General features: G+C 34.0%; 2 protein-coding genes across 3 annotated transcripts in view; one reads left to right on the top strand and one right to left on the bottom strand.

Moving 5' to 3' along the window:
* skila (SKI-like proto-oncogene a) overlaps positions 1 to 14921 on the top strand; it is a 672908-nt gene that overhangs the window by 653463 nt on the left and 4524 nt on the right. The window lies entirely within an intron of this gene.
* On the bottom strand, positions 470 to 14707 carry ptx3b (pentraxin 3, long b). Of its 2 annotated transcripts, none has more exons than XM_087241111.1 (3): positions 14432 to 14707; positions 8302 to 8847; positions 470 to 6085 (listed from the first exon to the last, which is right to left on the bottom strand). In XM_087241111.1, exons 1-3 carry the CDS (start codon positions 14589 to 14591, stop codon positions 5469 to 5471), a joined length of 1323 nt encoding a protein of 440 aa, XP_087097237.1. In that variant the 5' UTR covers positions 14592 to 14707; the 3' UTR covers positions 470 to 5468. The 2 variants fall into 2 exon arrangements, with proteins under 2 accessions (XP_087097237.1, XP_087097238.1); XM_087241112.1 differs by having other exon boundaries at positions 8302 to 8844.

Here is a 14921-nt window from a genome sequence, read left to right as displayed (position 1 = left end):
AATGCCTTGTGACCCAGCCGGGGCTCGAACCAGCAAGCTTCTTGCTGTGAGGCGATCGTGCTACCCTCTGCGCCACCTGTTGCCTAAAATGAAAATGACATATTTTTTAAATGTCTTGCTGAATATTGCTATAAATAAATCTCTCATATGCAGCTTGAATTGTTAAATGTATATGATAATAAATTACTCTAAAATATATTCACATTTTCAATATATATGAAAATGAAAGATTTTTATTATGATGAAAAAAATGTTCTGTATTTTTAGTGTACTGTAGTGTTACAGTTTTTATTGGTAGGCTATTAAATTATATTTATGAAGTAGTAATGGTCTGCTATGCCCTGTTAAACAATTTTTGAGCATGTAAGGTAAACCCAGAGGCTTATGTTTGATATCTTGTTTCAATGAAGACACACGCTGGATTATTCCTGATGTGGAAAAGCTAAAAGAGTGAAGCTGTAATATGCTATTGAGGCTTATTTTTAATACAATATTTATTTTTCATGTTTACATAGCAAGTGCTAAAACCTTTACAGAGTATTATACAATTCCAATAAAGTAAAAAAACAATCAAAATATTCCTGATGTGAAAAAGCTAAAAAAGTGAAGCTGAATTATGTTATTGAAGCTTATTATAATAAAAAAATGTATTTCTTTCTTTTTAATGTTTACACAGCAATTGCTAAAACCTTTACAGAATGTTATACCATTCCAATAAAGCAAAAAAATGTATATATATATATATGAGTAACCAAAATGTACATTTTCAAAAAACATGACAAAAAGCAAACATTGTCAGTTCATTCAATAAAACAATGACATATTCTTATTGGTGATGTATTGCATCTTTACAATAAGTGCAAACAAATCTATTCATGTCATATATAGTCTATTATTTATGATGTTGAATGTAAATTGAAACCAGCAGTGTTGTCTTTTAGCTTATTACCTTAAATTCTGTTTTCAGCATGACTACAATGACTCTTCATAAATAAAACCTTTCTTGCAGTTATGACAATGTCACCAAGGTGTGAATATGAATTCAATCCTATCAGATTAAAATTACACCCAACTGTGACTATAATCTCATGTAACAGCACCGCCCGGAGAGATAAACTGCAGAAGACAAATACTAAGATCAATATTCGATCAGCAACTTATTATTGATAAACCATTTATAGTTTGTATTTTTTCAGACCTTTGAGAAAAGTTTTTTTTTTCATTAGGAGTAGACATGTGAATGCAAAGGTGCCTATATTTATTTTGTCATAACAATTAAACAATAAGATTTTTAATTAGAAATATAGCAAGAAGAAAGTAAAGTTTCCAGAACTTTTTTCCTTATAACAAAAAGTTAGTCAGCAACATTAAAAAGCTCTACAAGTGAAAAAATATATATATTTACATATAAGATTCTAAGCTTCTCATTGAGAGGATAGAGTTACAGTTCAGTTTTGTAAATTTTATTTTAACAGGGTTATGTAATCTTAGGAAAATATTTGTTGGGAGTATACATAAAATATAAAAACACAACAATTTTGCCTTTACAAATATAATTTTTGACCTTAACTGAAATAGTTTGAGCAGTGATGATTGACAAATAATATATAAAATTGAGCTCTAAACCTACACAAGCTTTATGTGAGATACCATGTTAAAGTAAAAAATAATAAACTGTATGACATTTAAACAATACTATAATACAAAAACAACAACTGACATACAGTTGAAGTCAGAATTATTACCCCCCCCTTGAACTTTTTTCTTTTTTAAATATTTCCCATATTATGTTAAACAGAGCAAATAAAAATGGTCACAGTATGTCTGATAATATTTTTTCTACTGGAGAAAGTCTTTTTTTTATTTTGGCTAGAATAAAAACAGTTTTAAATTTTTTAAACACCATTTTAAGGACAAAATTACTAGCCCTTTTAAGCAAAATGTTTTTCGATAGGCTACACAGAACAAACCATCGTTATAACTTGCCTAATTACCCTAACCTGCCTATTTAACCTAATTAACTTAGTTAAGCATTGAATTGTCACTTTAAGCTGTATAAAAGTGTATTGAAAAATATCTAGTCAAATATTATTTACTGTCATCATGACAAAGATAAAATAAATCAGTTATTATAGATGAGTTATTAAAACTATTATGTTTAGAAATGTGTTGAAAAAAATCTTCTCTCCGTTAAACAGAAAATGGGGGGGGGGGGGGGGGGGGGGATAAACAAGGGGGCTAATAATTCTGACTTCAACTTTAACATATGGTGTGTTAGACCTTAATACTAGTTAAATATTGTTGACAGGAAAAAATTGGTCAGTCAATGTAAAAAAGACTTTTCTGACCTCTATGCTTCACACACCACTGGAAAGTACTGCTCACTGTAATCATTACACATACAATTTTGGGTCTCATTTCAGAGTTATTGCTACTATGGTTCAAGCACACGCCTTGTTTGGGTTCACTTTATATTATTTGTGGTCAGACTGGACCAGCTGCCAATGGTCAGAGTAGAGTAACACCTATGCAGCAATAGTCCAGACAAATATTATAAACGACTAAACTATAAAAAAGGGACAGTCTGTTTCACATTATTGGTGAACAATGTAAACAATCATGTCCTGCACAGTGCTGTAAATAAATCCAGACTCACCCCACCCCACCCCAGCTCATTAAAATGTAAATTTGGAACAACAGAGAAGCAGTTCAGTCATTTGGAGTCCATTAATTATGCTCACTGCAACTACACTGCTAGAATTTATTAGCTGTTTGTTCATTAAACTAATTTATTTAAAAGTTAAATCATTTTGTCCTTAATGTACTAAATAAAAATACTATATTAAACTGTTTAATTTGTATAGCATACATGTTTAAAAGTTAAAGGGAAAGTTCATGCAAAAATGAAATTTCTGTCTGTGAGAGTTGACTTGCACCAATGCCATTCCAAACCTATTTGGTTTTCCACAAAAGGCAGGATTTTGAAGGAAGTGTTAATCTTTTGAAAAATATATTTTATAGTTAGATTTCAGTAGATACATGTTAAATATGGATAACTTTATGTATATATACGTTTTGAGGAGCAGTGTTTGGTCAAAGCATGTATAAAAGATGGCCCTCTTGCATTAGTTTAGTTGTGTCCCAAATGACATTGGGTTATTTTATCATTCAACATCAGAGTCTAAAAGGACTTTGTTCTGTTGTTTTAAACCCTCCATTCCTTTAAACTTCCCCACTCTAGAGTGTAAACCCTTCAAAGAGATTAGGGTATAAGGATGAACAATTCAGAATGAAATACAGCCATGCAGTGTGCGAATTATTCATTGATGATCGAGGGGTCAACTTTTTTTAGTAATGTTAGTTTGTGTAATACATGCTTCAGTGAATCAAATGTATTTATTTAAATATCATCTAATTTATTAATAAATTGTTTTTATGTTTTGAGCGTTTTGTGGGATTTAGTGTATTCTGACCTGACTAAACTATGTGTCTAATTTGACTTTACATTTAGGCTATAGAAACTAACAGTGAACACTTGTGAACTTGTGAACTCTTACGATGTCTATCGGAGCTGTAAATCTGCTGGTTTCAGATTGTTGAATGACTTTTTTTCTCGCATCCACTGATTGGCGTGATCATTATTTGGGTGGACAAATGGATATCATTCATTCATTTTCCTTCAGCTTAGTCCCTTTATTAATCTGGGGTCGCCACAGCGGAATGAACCAATAACTTATCCAGTATATATTTTACGCAGCGGATACCCTTCCAGCTGCAACTCAGTACTACTCATACACTCTCACATTCACACACATACACTACAGCTAATTTAATTTATTCAGTTCACCTATACCGCAAGTCTTTGGACTGTCGGGAATCCAGAGCACCCAGAGGACACCTACTGTGTCGCCCTAACGATAATCTATTATTTTAATTAATAACATTATTATTTTAAATACAGATCAGAGTGAACTTCTTTCTCAGTTTCAAAGGCCCCCTTTTGACAAATCAGGGATTAAGCCAAAGGAAATGAATGAATGAATGAATGAATGAATGAATGAATGAATGAATATATGTTTTGTTTTCACATGTTTCGAAAATGTAACGGATTCATTCATTCATTCATTTTCTTTTTTGTTTAGTTCTTTTTATTAATCTGGGGTTGCCACAGCGGAATGAACCACCAACTTATCTAGCATATGTTTTACGCAGCAGATGCCCTTCCAGCTGCAACCCATCACTGGGAAACATCCATACACACTCATTCACATGCATACACCATGGACAATTTAGCTCACCCAGTTCACCTATACCACGTGTTTTTAGGCTTGTGGGGCAAACCAGAGCACTCGGAGGAAACCCACATAAACACAGGTAGAACATGCAAACTCCACACAGAAATGTCAGCTGGACCCAGTTAGAGCTCGAACCAGCGACCTTCTTTTTGTGAGTCAATTGTGCCCACTGCGCCACCGTGCTTCCCATGTAACAGTATTCCACTTATAAATCATAAAAGTCATCATTCTTTAACAGCCACGTCTGCATTTAAAATTGCATAAGTATTTCTAAAGTGCGCTTAGAAGGGAGCATGACTGTCAGTCTTAAGATCGTTAAAACTGAACTGTATTAAAAATGACTATAAAGGCAAATTACAGAAAATGTGAACAAGGCAACTTTAAGATTCTGATGAAATCAGGAAGCTCTAAATTTGCTAACCTATGTTTTGTATTTACATAACTTAGGAGAATGAAGATTTTTGGAAATGCATTTCAAGTTTGGAATGACATGAAGGTGAATTTGTATTTTGGGGATAAGAGCTTTTCCTTTTAAAATGTAGTTCACCTAAAAAATGAAAATTCACTTTCATGGTGAGCAAATTAAAGAATTAAAGGACTGTGTGACAATAAAATATTGAGTAAAGGCTGCTAAAAATTGTAGCTTTTTTATTACAATAATAATTGATTTTTTTTTATTTAGACAGAAAACAGTTCTTTTAAATTGCACTATAAAATACTTTTTGTTTGTTTGTCACATTTGTAAGTATTAAACATATATTTCAATAACATTTTTGTATTTTTTTCACCTTCAAGTGGTTCCAAAACTTTATAAGTTTGTACTTTTTGTGTTGGACACAAAGAAAATATATATTTTTATAAATAATATATTTTTAAAGTGTTGAAACTTCCTAATCGGGAAAAAACTATGGAGGTCAATGGGTACAGCTTTTCAGCATTCTTCAAAATGCTGAATCTTCTTTAGTGTTCAACAGAAAAAAAAGTCAAACAGATCTGGAATGAGGAGGGCGAGCAAACGATGACAGAATTGTAATTTTTTAGGTGAAATATCCCTTTAAGCAGAGCATATATTATATTTGGAATGAAAGTGAAGGTAAACACAAAAAAAGCATTAATTATATATAATAAAAGACACTTAATACACAGCTTTAGCCAGTAGATATTGGTGCATTCTCAGTTGATATATTGAGCTCCACCATTTGGAACGATCTCTGAAATGCCCCATCCAATCACATTCCCTCTGCTATCACATGAACCATCCTGATTGGCGTACTCTTTAATCCTCTCCGCCTCCAGCACGTGGTCCCACATGTTCACCCCTGTCATTTTCCCGGTGAAGACTACAGTTGAGACCAGATCTCTGTAAATTCCCGACCGGCTGATCTCCTGTCCAAGCAAAATGAACCCATCACTGGGCAGTTCGTGGCCTTCTGCTACTCCAGACACTCTGGCAACACTTTCTCCATTCACCCACAAATCAGCCAAACCCTGCTTTGAGCTCCAAGTGGCGCAAAAGTGTCCCCACTGCCCATCTGTTACTACACCAAGAGCTTCCACTAGACCAGTGTCACCGCCCACCTTGAGGAGCAGTGAGCAACCTGACAGAAGAAGCTGGAGCTCTTGAGGGTTTATCTTGCTTCCGTATGAGAAAAGAACTGTTTTATTAAGAGCCTGAGTCACTTTGGCCCACAGACAGAGAGTGAATGTTTGTAGAGACATGGACATGGAGGGTGTTACTTCTGCGAAGATGTGCTTGGAGCGCATTGGAAATAACAAAGCCATCTCACACCCTTGAAAAATGAGAAAAGGAAGAAATAAGGAATGAAAGAATAATTATGGCACTGAATCATCACACAGTAAATATATATAAAGAGTTCAGATGCAAAAACCTCTAAGTGCCATCTGCAATTTTCTTCTACAATGAGCATTTTTCTCAACCTCTTATGTTCATGTTCAGTTATTTCATGTTAAAAGCAAGAAAAAGAACTTTTTTTTTTCATAAAAGTGAAATTACTGAATCAAGACATAGGAGCCTGAGAAAAATTGCAATATTAAAAGAAAATTTCAGATACATATACATACTTGAAGTCAGAATTATTAGCCCCCTTTATTTATTTATTTTTTTTAAACATTTGCCAAATGATGTTTAACAGAGCAAGAAAATGTCTACAGTATGTCTGATAATATTTTTTGTCTTCTGGAAAAAGTATTATTTGTTTTAATTTGGCTAGAATATAAGCAGTTTAATTTTTTTAAACACTATTTTAAGGACAAAATTGTTAGCCCCTTCAAGCTATATTTTTTTCGATAATCTAAAAAAGAAACCATTGTTATACAATAACTTACCTAATTACACTAACCTGCCTAGTTAACCTAATTAACCCAGTTAAGCCATTACATGTTACTTTAAGCTGTATAGAAGTGTCTTGAAAAATATCTAGTAAAATATTATTTACTGTCATCATGGCAAAAATAAAATAAATCAGTTATTAGAAATGAGTTATTAAAACTATTATGTTTAGAAATGTGTTGAAAAAACTTTGTTTAACAGAAATTGGGGGGAAAATAAACAGAGGGGCTAATAATACAGGGGGGGCTTATAATTCTGTCTTCAACTGTATATATCTATATCAATAGGCCCAGTTTTATTAATAAACCCTGTTTGCTTTTACATAATTAAGTAAATTAGGAATGTTTTAACCAACACCCTCCTAATTCTCAAAATGGGTCTAAAATGGCACCTATAGATTTCCAGTGTTAAACTCTCTTAAAAATGATGCTTAATAGCACCAAAAGTTGTTTTTCTGCCTTGTAATCATAGGAAACTATTTTAGGTTCTACATAGCACCTATATATTCAAAGATGGCACTGTAAAAACTGCTGGGTTCAACCTATGGGTTCAACACAATTCCCTCATGTTTTCACAACACAAATAGATTAAGTTGACTTAATTTTTTTTAAAAATTAAGGGAAACCTGAAGAACTGTGATGTTTTAACTAATTTTAAATAAGTAGGTTGAAAAAGAAGCAAAAGTCATTTTCTGAGTGTATACTGTAAAGATATTTTAGTTCACACAATCGATTTGTGTTGGGACAACATGAAGGAATTAAGTTAACTTATTAGTTTTAACAAATTTAAATGGATTAAACATAGAACAATTAAGTTTTCCAAAAAAAATCAAGAATTTGTGTTTTTAAATAAGTAGTTAGAACAAACAACAAACATCATTTTTTGAGTGTATGTTTTTTTTATAAGCACAAATACTGAATGATGAAATTAATTTCTTTAAGAAATATGGGGAGAAAAAGAAGTTGGGTCACTTTGGGACACATGTTGTCCACTAAATCAGCATATTAAAATAACTTTTAAAGGATTGTTTTACACTGAAAACTGGAGTAAAGGCTGCTAAAAAGGCTTGCAACTTTTCCATTACACTAATAAATGATAATTTTTTTAAATTAAGGTAGAAAACAGTTATTTTAAATTGTACTATATATTACTTTTTGTTTGCATAAATGTTACAAAACGTATTTTATTTATTCATTCATTTTCTTGTCGGCTTAGTCCCTTTTATTAATTCGCCACAGCGGAATGAACCGCCAACTTATCCAGCATGTTTTTACGCAGCGGATGCCCTTCCATCCGCAACCCATCTCTGGGAAACATCCATACATACACACACACACACACACACACACACACACTCATACACAACGGACAATTTAACCTACCCAATTCACCTGTACCGCATGTCTTTGGACTGTGGGGAAACCGGAGCACCCGGAGGAAACCCACGCGAATGCAGGGAGAACATGAAAACTCCACACAGAAATGCCAACTGAGCCGAGGTTTAAACCAGCGACCTTCTTAATGTGAGGCGACAGCACTACCTAATGCGCCACTGCATCGCCTTTATATATTTTATTTTATTTTTATTTTTTAAAGTGGGAAATCATCAATGATTCTGTAGTTAATATCATTATATATTACAGCTGAATCATGTACCTGAGGGCAGATAGCGGTTTACTGTTGCTCTCTGGAAAAGGGCCAGTTGGGCATGCACCCTTTGGAGATCAGCAGTGGCGGCCATTAGTGCTCTCTCCAGCTTCCCACCATCTGCACTGCTTGCTTCTTGTTCTTTTGGATAAACAGAAAAAGACTTCACGGCCACCTGCCCTAGTCCTGCTCCTAACTCCAGTTTGGCGAGACGGGAAGCCTGATGTCGGCTCAGCTGAATGAGCTGCTGCAGCGTCTCATTGTTTTGGGCTTGATGAGAATCTGCAGCCTCTCTGAGCTGCTCCATAACTTGCTTTATATTGCGGTTCATCTGTTCGCTTATGCACTTGCAAGTGTTTTCTGAAGCCTGGACACATGCTTTGTTATTGTTAAGCTTATGGAGATCCTTCCGTATGAAGTCCATCTCTTTCTTGACCATGTCTTCAGTCTGCCAATGGAGCATGTTTTGCTTCATCTGAGAGTCTTCCAGCATAATGAAGAGTTTGTCCCAGCGGGAGAGGTCCTGGGGTGGACAGGGGATTTGAGTGCCTTCTGCTGTTAATAAAGAGATTTTTACTGCTTAGTGTTTGTGCAACATGAACATTTTTAAAAGGTAAACCAGTTAATAGCTTCATGTCAAAACCACATTAAATAACACAATGAAAAATGCAAAGGTTTTAATGTTTTTTTGACATCCACAATTACATTGATGCCCTTTTGACGAAATAAGTATTATAATATAAGAAGTTTCTTCATCTGAAAGCTTTTTTATTTTTACCAATTTACATTGGATTTTGTAGCATGTAAACTACCTTAATGTCAAAACATCCTCAAACTGACATCTAACATTGCCATCAAAAAACACGTCAAAAATTGATTACAAGATAGTCCTGTAATCTCTTTTTGATGTTATTTTTGATATCAACATTAGGGGCCCTATCATACACCCGGCGCAGTGTGGCGCAAGACGCGGCGCAATAATCTTTTGGTAGTTTCAGCTTGGCGCAAGAGTCGTTTTGAGGCGTTGCACTACGCTGTTTATATAGCAAATGCATTAGCGCTCATTTGTGCGCCCATAGGCGTTCTGGTCTAAAAAGGAAGGCGTTCTGAGGTGCACTGCTGGCGCGTTGCTATTTTGAGAAACTATAATAGATTTTTCATTAGACCAAAACTAACCCGGTCTAAACTCCGGCGCAAAGTTGCGCCTCGCTTACGCACTGCTTAATACGCACAAGAGATCAATAGGCAAATATCTTTACATATGAAAAAAATTAAATATTAAGGATATATATATATATATATATATAGGATATAATAAGAATAGATATAGAATATAAATATAAAGGATTAAAATATTACAAAACATATTATTTTCTAGCCTACATAAATATGAAAAAATCACTGCTTTTATGTCTTCTTCATCTCTTGAGGCTTTTTCAGTTCATTCATAACAATTTGCTTTTGTATAATGTTATTATTATTAGCAGTATTATTTATTATATCCATATTTATATTTGTTTTATTAAAAACAAGCTTAGATTTGCCCACTTGTCAGGTTTTAGACCATATGGGGCACATCATGTGTTTTAGAATATAACTCAGGTTTTTGAGCTCATTTTGCTATTATTATTCATTTATTCATTTGCTGGAAATTAGAACTGAATTTAGAAATAGTTTTGAAACGAATATTTGTGCTTAACAAACAAAAATATTTATTTATAGACTAATTGATGTCTGTGCGTAAAGGTTTACCTATCCAAGAGCGAATGTAAAGTAGTTCCATTATCTCTCATTCTCACGCAGTAGATGCTCTGTTTAACAGTTTTCTGTTACAAAAAACCTGTAACTGTTAACTGTTTGCTTGTGAAATGCTCATTTTTTCCACTTAGACTTACTTTGTGTCCTGTAAATAAGGAATGCGCCCTTGGCGCGACGCGGCTGACTCTTGAAGGGAATGGGAGATGAGACTCTAATTGGTTTATTCTCAAAACACACCTATAACTCATTAAGAAAATAAACTCAACACTTTTAGACCATGCGCCGCGGCGCAAGGCAGATTTCCCGTCCGTAAATTAGCAAAAACGCGTCCTGACACGCCCTGAAAGCGTTTGCGCCCTGCGTTTTGCGCTCTGCGCATGGACCGTCAAAATAGAGCCCTAGATGTCAATTTGATGTCATTTTAACATCAAGGTAGGCTGCTAAAAATTGCAACTTTTCCATTACAATGATAAATAAAATAAATCAAGATAGAAAAAAGTATTTTTTAAGTTAGATCAATGTATACAGTACTTTTTTTGTTTTCCCCATGTGTTAGAAAGTTAATATAATTCATTTAAAAAAATGTATTTAATATAATTGTCCCAATCACCAGCAACCTAATGCTGGCAGATCGCTGGTAAACACACAGGTCGCATAGAACTACATATCCGCCATTATATGGACTACAAGTTCCAGTCATGCACCTCACACACTCACACCGATTCCTGATCCTGACTGATTGCAAACACACAGCCGGAGGATTGTCAGACTGATTACTAGGACTTTAAATACAAGCCACACACTTCTGGGCTGAGTCTTGTTATACTGTTTGTGAACATTACAACACTGCTGCCTGCCTTTTGACCATCTGCTAGTATTACCATGACTCTGGATTTGCCTGTGTGCATCTGTTTGCCCTTGTGTTAACCCTTGCTTGCATTTGGATCTGCACCTCTGTTGTCAGCGTCTCCTTCAAATTACAATAATTCTGTTTAATTTTATTTTATTTTAAAGAGTGGGGAATCATCTAAGATTATTTATTTTTAATATCTTAATTAATTTGTTGTGGTTTTGACATCAAGGTTGTCAATTAAATTAGCATTTTTAAATGAGTTTTTATATGTTTTTTAGGTTGTTTTGACATCAAGGTGCCTGCTGGGATTGCAATTACACTGATTAAAAATGAATTATAGGTTCAAATAGTATATAACTTCCCTTAAACTGTAATCAGTAAGTGACATTGAGGTGACATTATTATAGTTACACTTCGTATCGTATAATAAAAGGATGTATATTGAATAAAACGGGAAATACAAAGAGAAAATAATCTAGAAGAACAAAACTCAGAGAACTGAAAAGAGCTTTGGCCACAAATGTGCTTGATATCATGCAAAACACCAAGCATGATTTGATTTAAATGATTAAAAACAATAAATCACAAAGTCAAACATACCTCTTACACAATTTTCACTATGTACAACATTACTATTCAAAACAGTCTGTTTCAGTCCTTTTGAATGGAAGTTTCCCAAACTGGAGCAGAAGCCCATCATTTAAAATACAGTCATCACATGCAGAAAAAGGTGGATCTTTTAAATATATATATTTTTGACTTTCTCTAACCCTTTTCTTCTGAGTTTATAGTGAACAGAAGAATTGCTAACTGCAGCTTTGCTTGTTTCACAGTATTGGACTACACCCAGAGACAGGTCCTCTGAAAATGAATAACCTTTATGATCCTCATAAGCATATTCTGGTTAATATGTTTAAGCTCCAGGCTTCAGTTTGCAGAGGAGCATCAGTGGAAAGGTATGCAAATGTCAAATGTCATGAAAGCAGCCAACACTTTCGTATTTCTGAAAGCTATGGGTCACAACACATGACATTATACTTCCATAGCTCTGTGCATTACAAATACAGATAAATATTTAACACTGTGTGCGTGTGTGCGTGCGTGCGTGCTTGTGTGCGTGTGTGTGTGTTATATGTTAAATACATTATTATCCCTGCTGTGAAATTGTTATTCTTTTTAAGATATTTTATAAGTTCACACAGAATAGACTCGTGTTATTACCTTTATCATGATATAAAGAGGTAGGGCCCGAGCACATGTCTAGCCCGGCTCCACAACACTCCCCCCTCACATTTAAGTAGGTATCAGGTTTAATAGTGTGGAGTTAGGGTGGTGGAGGGATGCTGAAGTCAAGAGAAAATGGAGGTATGACATGTTTGACTGTTAAGGGTTTGGTCTTGATCTGATTGGATAATAGAATGATTGTCTGTGATGAATTAGCCTTGTCAAAGACTGATCGTGCTCCTCCCGAAATTTGTTTATGAAACATCCCTTAATAAAATGTGCTGATTAATAGTGTGAATATTAATAATCAGCTTAAAATGCAATTTAAAGGCTTAACTACACTGTAAAAAATCCTGGTTGCCCTCAATTTATAAGCTAAATCAAATTAACCTTCCATTCAACTTATATTATGTTAAACTGACTTAAAACAGCTAGCTTGCATAACTTTTAAAATTAAATTAGGACATGATTAGCTTAGTGTTATAAGTTACAATGACCTAAAAACATATGCTGTCAGGACTAATTGATCATATCATTTTTTACAGTGTAGGCTAATTATTTAGGTTAGGTTAGGTTAGGTTAGTCAGGTAGGTCACTCATTGGACAACAGTGGTTTGTTCTGTAGCCAAAGACAAATTCTTAAGAAAGCTAATAATATTGGTTTTAGCAGTTTAAAATGATAGAATATATGATATATAACAATGACCAGTTATATAGCTGCCTAATATACATTGTCATTTTCACATATTTTTTTATGTGAAATATTAAAATATTTGTATTCCTAAATATCCTAAAAGTTTGCATATACTGTACCCATTTACTCAATATTTCTATTTTTGAAAGTAAAAAGCCATACACAACCCAGATAGCAGACCTAAGTAAAATCAACATTGAATAAATGTTAAAACATCAACCAAAATATCATTGAAACAACATTAAAATTTATTATTGACTTTGCAGTTTTGCACCCTGAAATAATGTTAACATAGCGATGATAAATAGATCAAAATGTTTACAAAATCAGCATTTATTTAACTAAATGTAAATCACTTTTTACACTGAAACCAACATCGAATTAATGTTTAAACATCAACCAAACTATCATACAATTAATGTTGAAATGTAAAGTTGATTTTTAGCCAGTTTTGCACCCTGAAATAATTTGATTACAATGCTGCTTAATAGAATAAAACGGTCACACAATCAGCATTAATTAGCTAAGATTAAAACAATATTTACATTTGAAAAAACACTGAAACATCAGTTCAGACTTGTTTTAAGTACAGTATGATTTTATTACAATGAAAAACGTTTCTGCTGCTCTATAAAACCCAACAGTGAGCTTTCTCAAATGAAATGAGTGTAGTTAACTCAAAATTGACTGAACGTTAATTCTACTCATTTGAAAAGAGTTTTGAACTCTTGTGTTGAAGGTAATGAGTTTATTAAATTCCTCATTACTTCAACTTAAATGGAGTAAGTTCACAGTACCCATATAGATTAGTTTTTTTGCCTTAACTTATCGAGTTTTACAGTACTCGGTTGATTTGAGTTCTCTTCAGTTATTGGGTTTTACTGTGCTGAAATTGCTTTGTTTACTCAAATGGATTGAGTTCGCAATACTTATTAGGATATGTTTTTTTTAACTTAAATGGTTTGTTTCAATCGGTTTACTCAAATGATTTGAGTTACCTTAACTTTTTGGGTTTTACAGTGTGGCTCCTTTCAATCAGAAACCACTGGGCTGAAAAAAGAAAAACTAAAGTATATACCTCTACATTGTAAAAAATCTTTTATCTCGTCTTTTAAAACTTATGGAAGCAGCCAACACTTTTGTATTTCCGAAAGCTATGGGTCAGGACACATGACATTGCACTTCCATAGCTCTGTGCATTACAAATACAGATAAATAATTAAAACTTCATTAGACAACAGTGGTTAATTCCGTAGCCAATCAAAAGTAATTATTAAAGTGAACTAATAATATTGATCTTGGCACTTTAAAATGATAAAATACATGACATATAACAATGACCAGTTAAATAGCCATCTAATATTTATTATCATTTTCACAAATTTTATATTTTTTGGAAATATTAAAATGTCTGTGTTCCCAAATATCCTAAACATTTTCATATACCCATTTACTCAGTATTTCTATTTTTAAAATACTTTGCCATACACTAATTTGCCAGTATAACATTATTTTAGTAATTCAACTGACAGAAAAAAAAATGACACAAACAATACATGAATGTTTGCAGATTAAAAACAAAGAGACATGTAGAATTGAAAAAGACTTACATTGCACGCGGTCACCATTGGAGATCCCGTTATAGTAGGAATCAGAGTAATCCTCTCCATACTCATAACTGAACACGATCCCAGTTAAAAAGCAGGGCAGGCAGAGGGCCAGCACGGCCCCGGGCGCATACATTCTGTGTACGTTAGTCTCTCTCTGCATGTAATCAGATTATTTTGAAGTAAATCAGATGCTCCACAGCCACTAAGATGCCTTGTGGGTTGTTTTTGTGTGCTGGTACTCCGCCACTGTCCCACATGTATCTGAAAGCCCACACTGAGCCTCTGTGAGTCTGAGCGGGTGCTTTTAAACACTCGCTGTGAGTAATGCTGTGCTGGAGGTGGGCTGCATGTGTGTGATGTGCTCAAATGTCACAGCCTCTAATGCTGGTCGGGGAAAAAGAAATTGTCGTGGGGGTGTGGAAAGGAAAATAAGAAAGTGCTTAAATCCCCCCAAATGAGAAGTCTGCTAAAGTCAAGGAGTGAGAGTTTT

The sequence above is a fragment of the Danio rerio genome, chromosome 2 (assembly GCF_052040795.2).
Source record: "Danio rerio strain M-AB ecotype USA chromosome 2, GRCz13ab, whole genome shotgun sequence".
NCBI lineage: Eukaryota > Metazoa > Chordata > Actinopteri > Cypriniformes > Danionidae > Danio > Danio rerio.
Note: the sequence above shows the minus strand (reverse complement) of the source record. Positions and strands in the feature narration are given on the sequence as shown.

What these genes read in the sequence shown, in the direction of transcription:
- ptx3b (XM_087241111.1), bottom strand. Translation starts at nt 14,591, where the DNA reads ATGCAGAGAGAGACTAACGTACACAGAATGTATGCGCCCGGGGCCGTG. An exon ending in CAATGGTGACCGCGTGCAAT is followed by an intron (nt 8,848 to 14,431) that starts GTAAGTCTTTTT and finishes CTTTATTAACAG; the next exon opens with CAGAAGGCACTCAAATCCCC. An exon ending in AAACCGCTATCTGCCCTCAG is followed by an intron (nt 6,086 to 8,301) that starts GTACATGATTCA and finishes TCATTTTTCAAG; the next exon opens with GGTGTGAGATGGCTTTGTTA.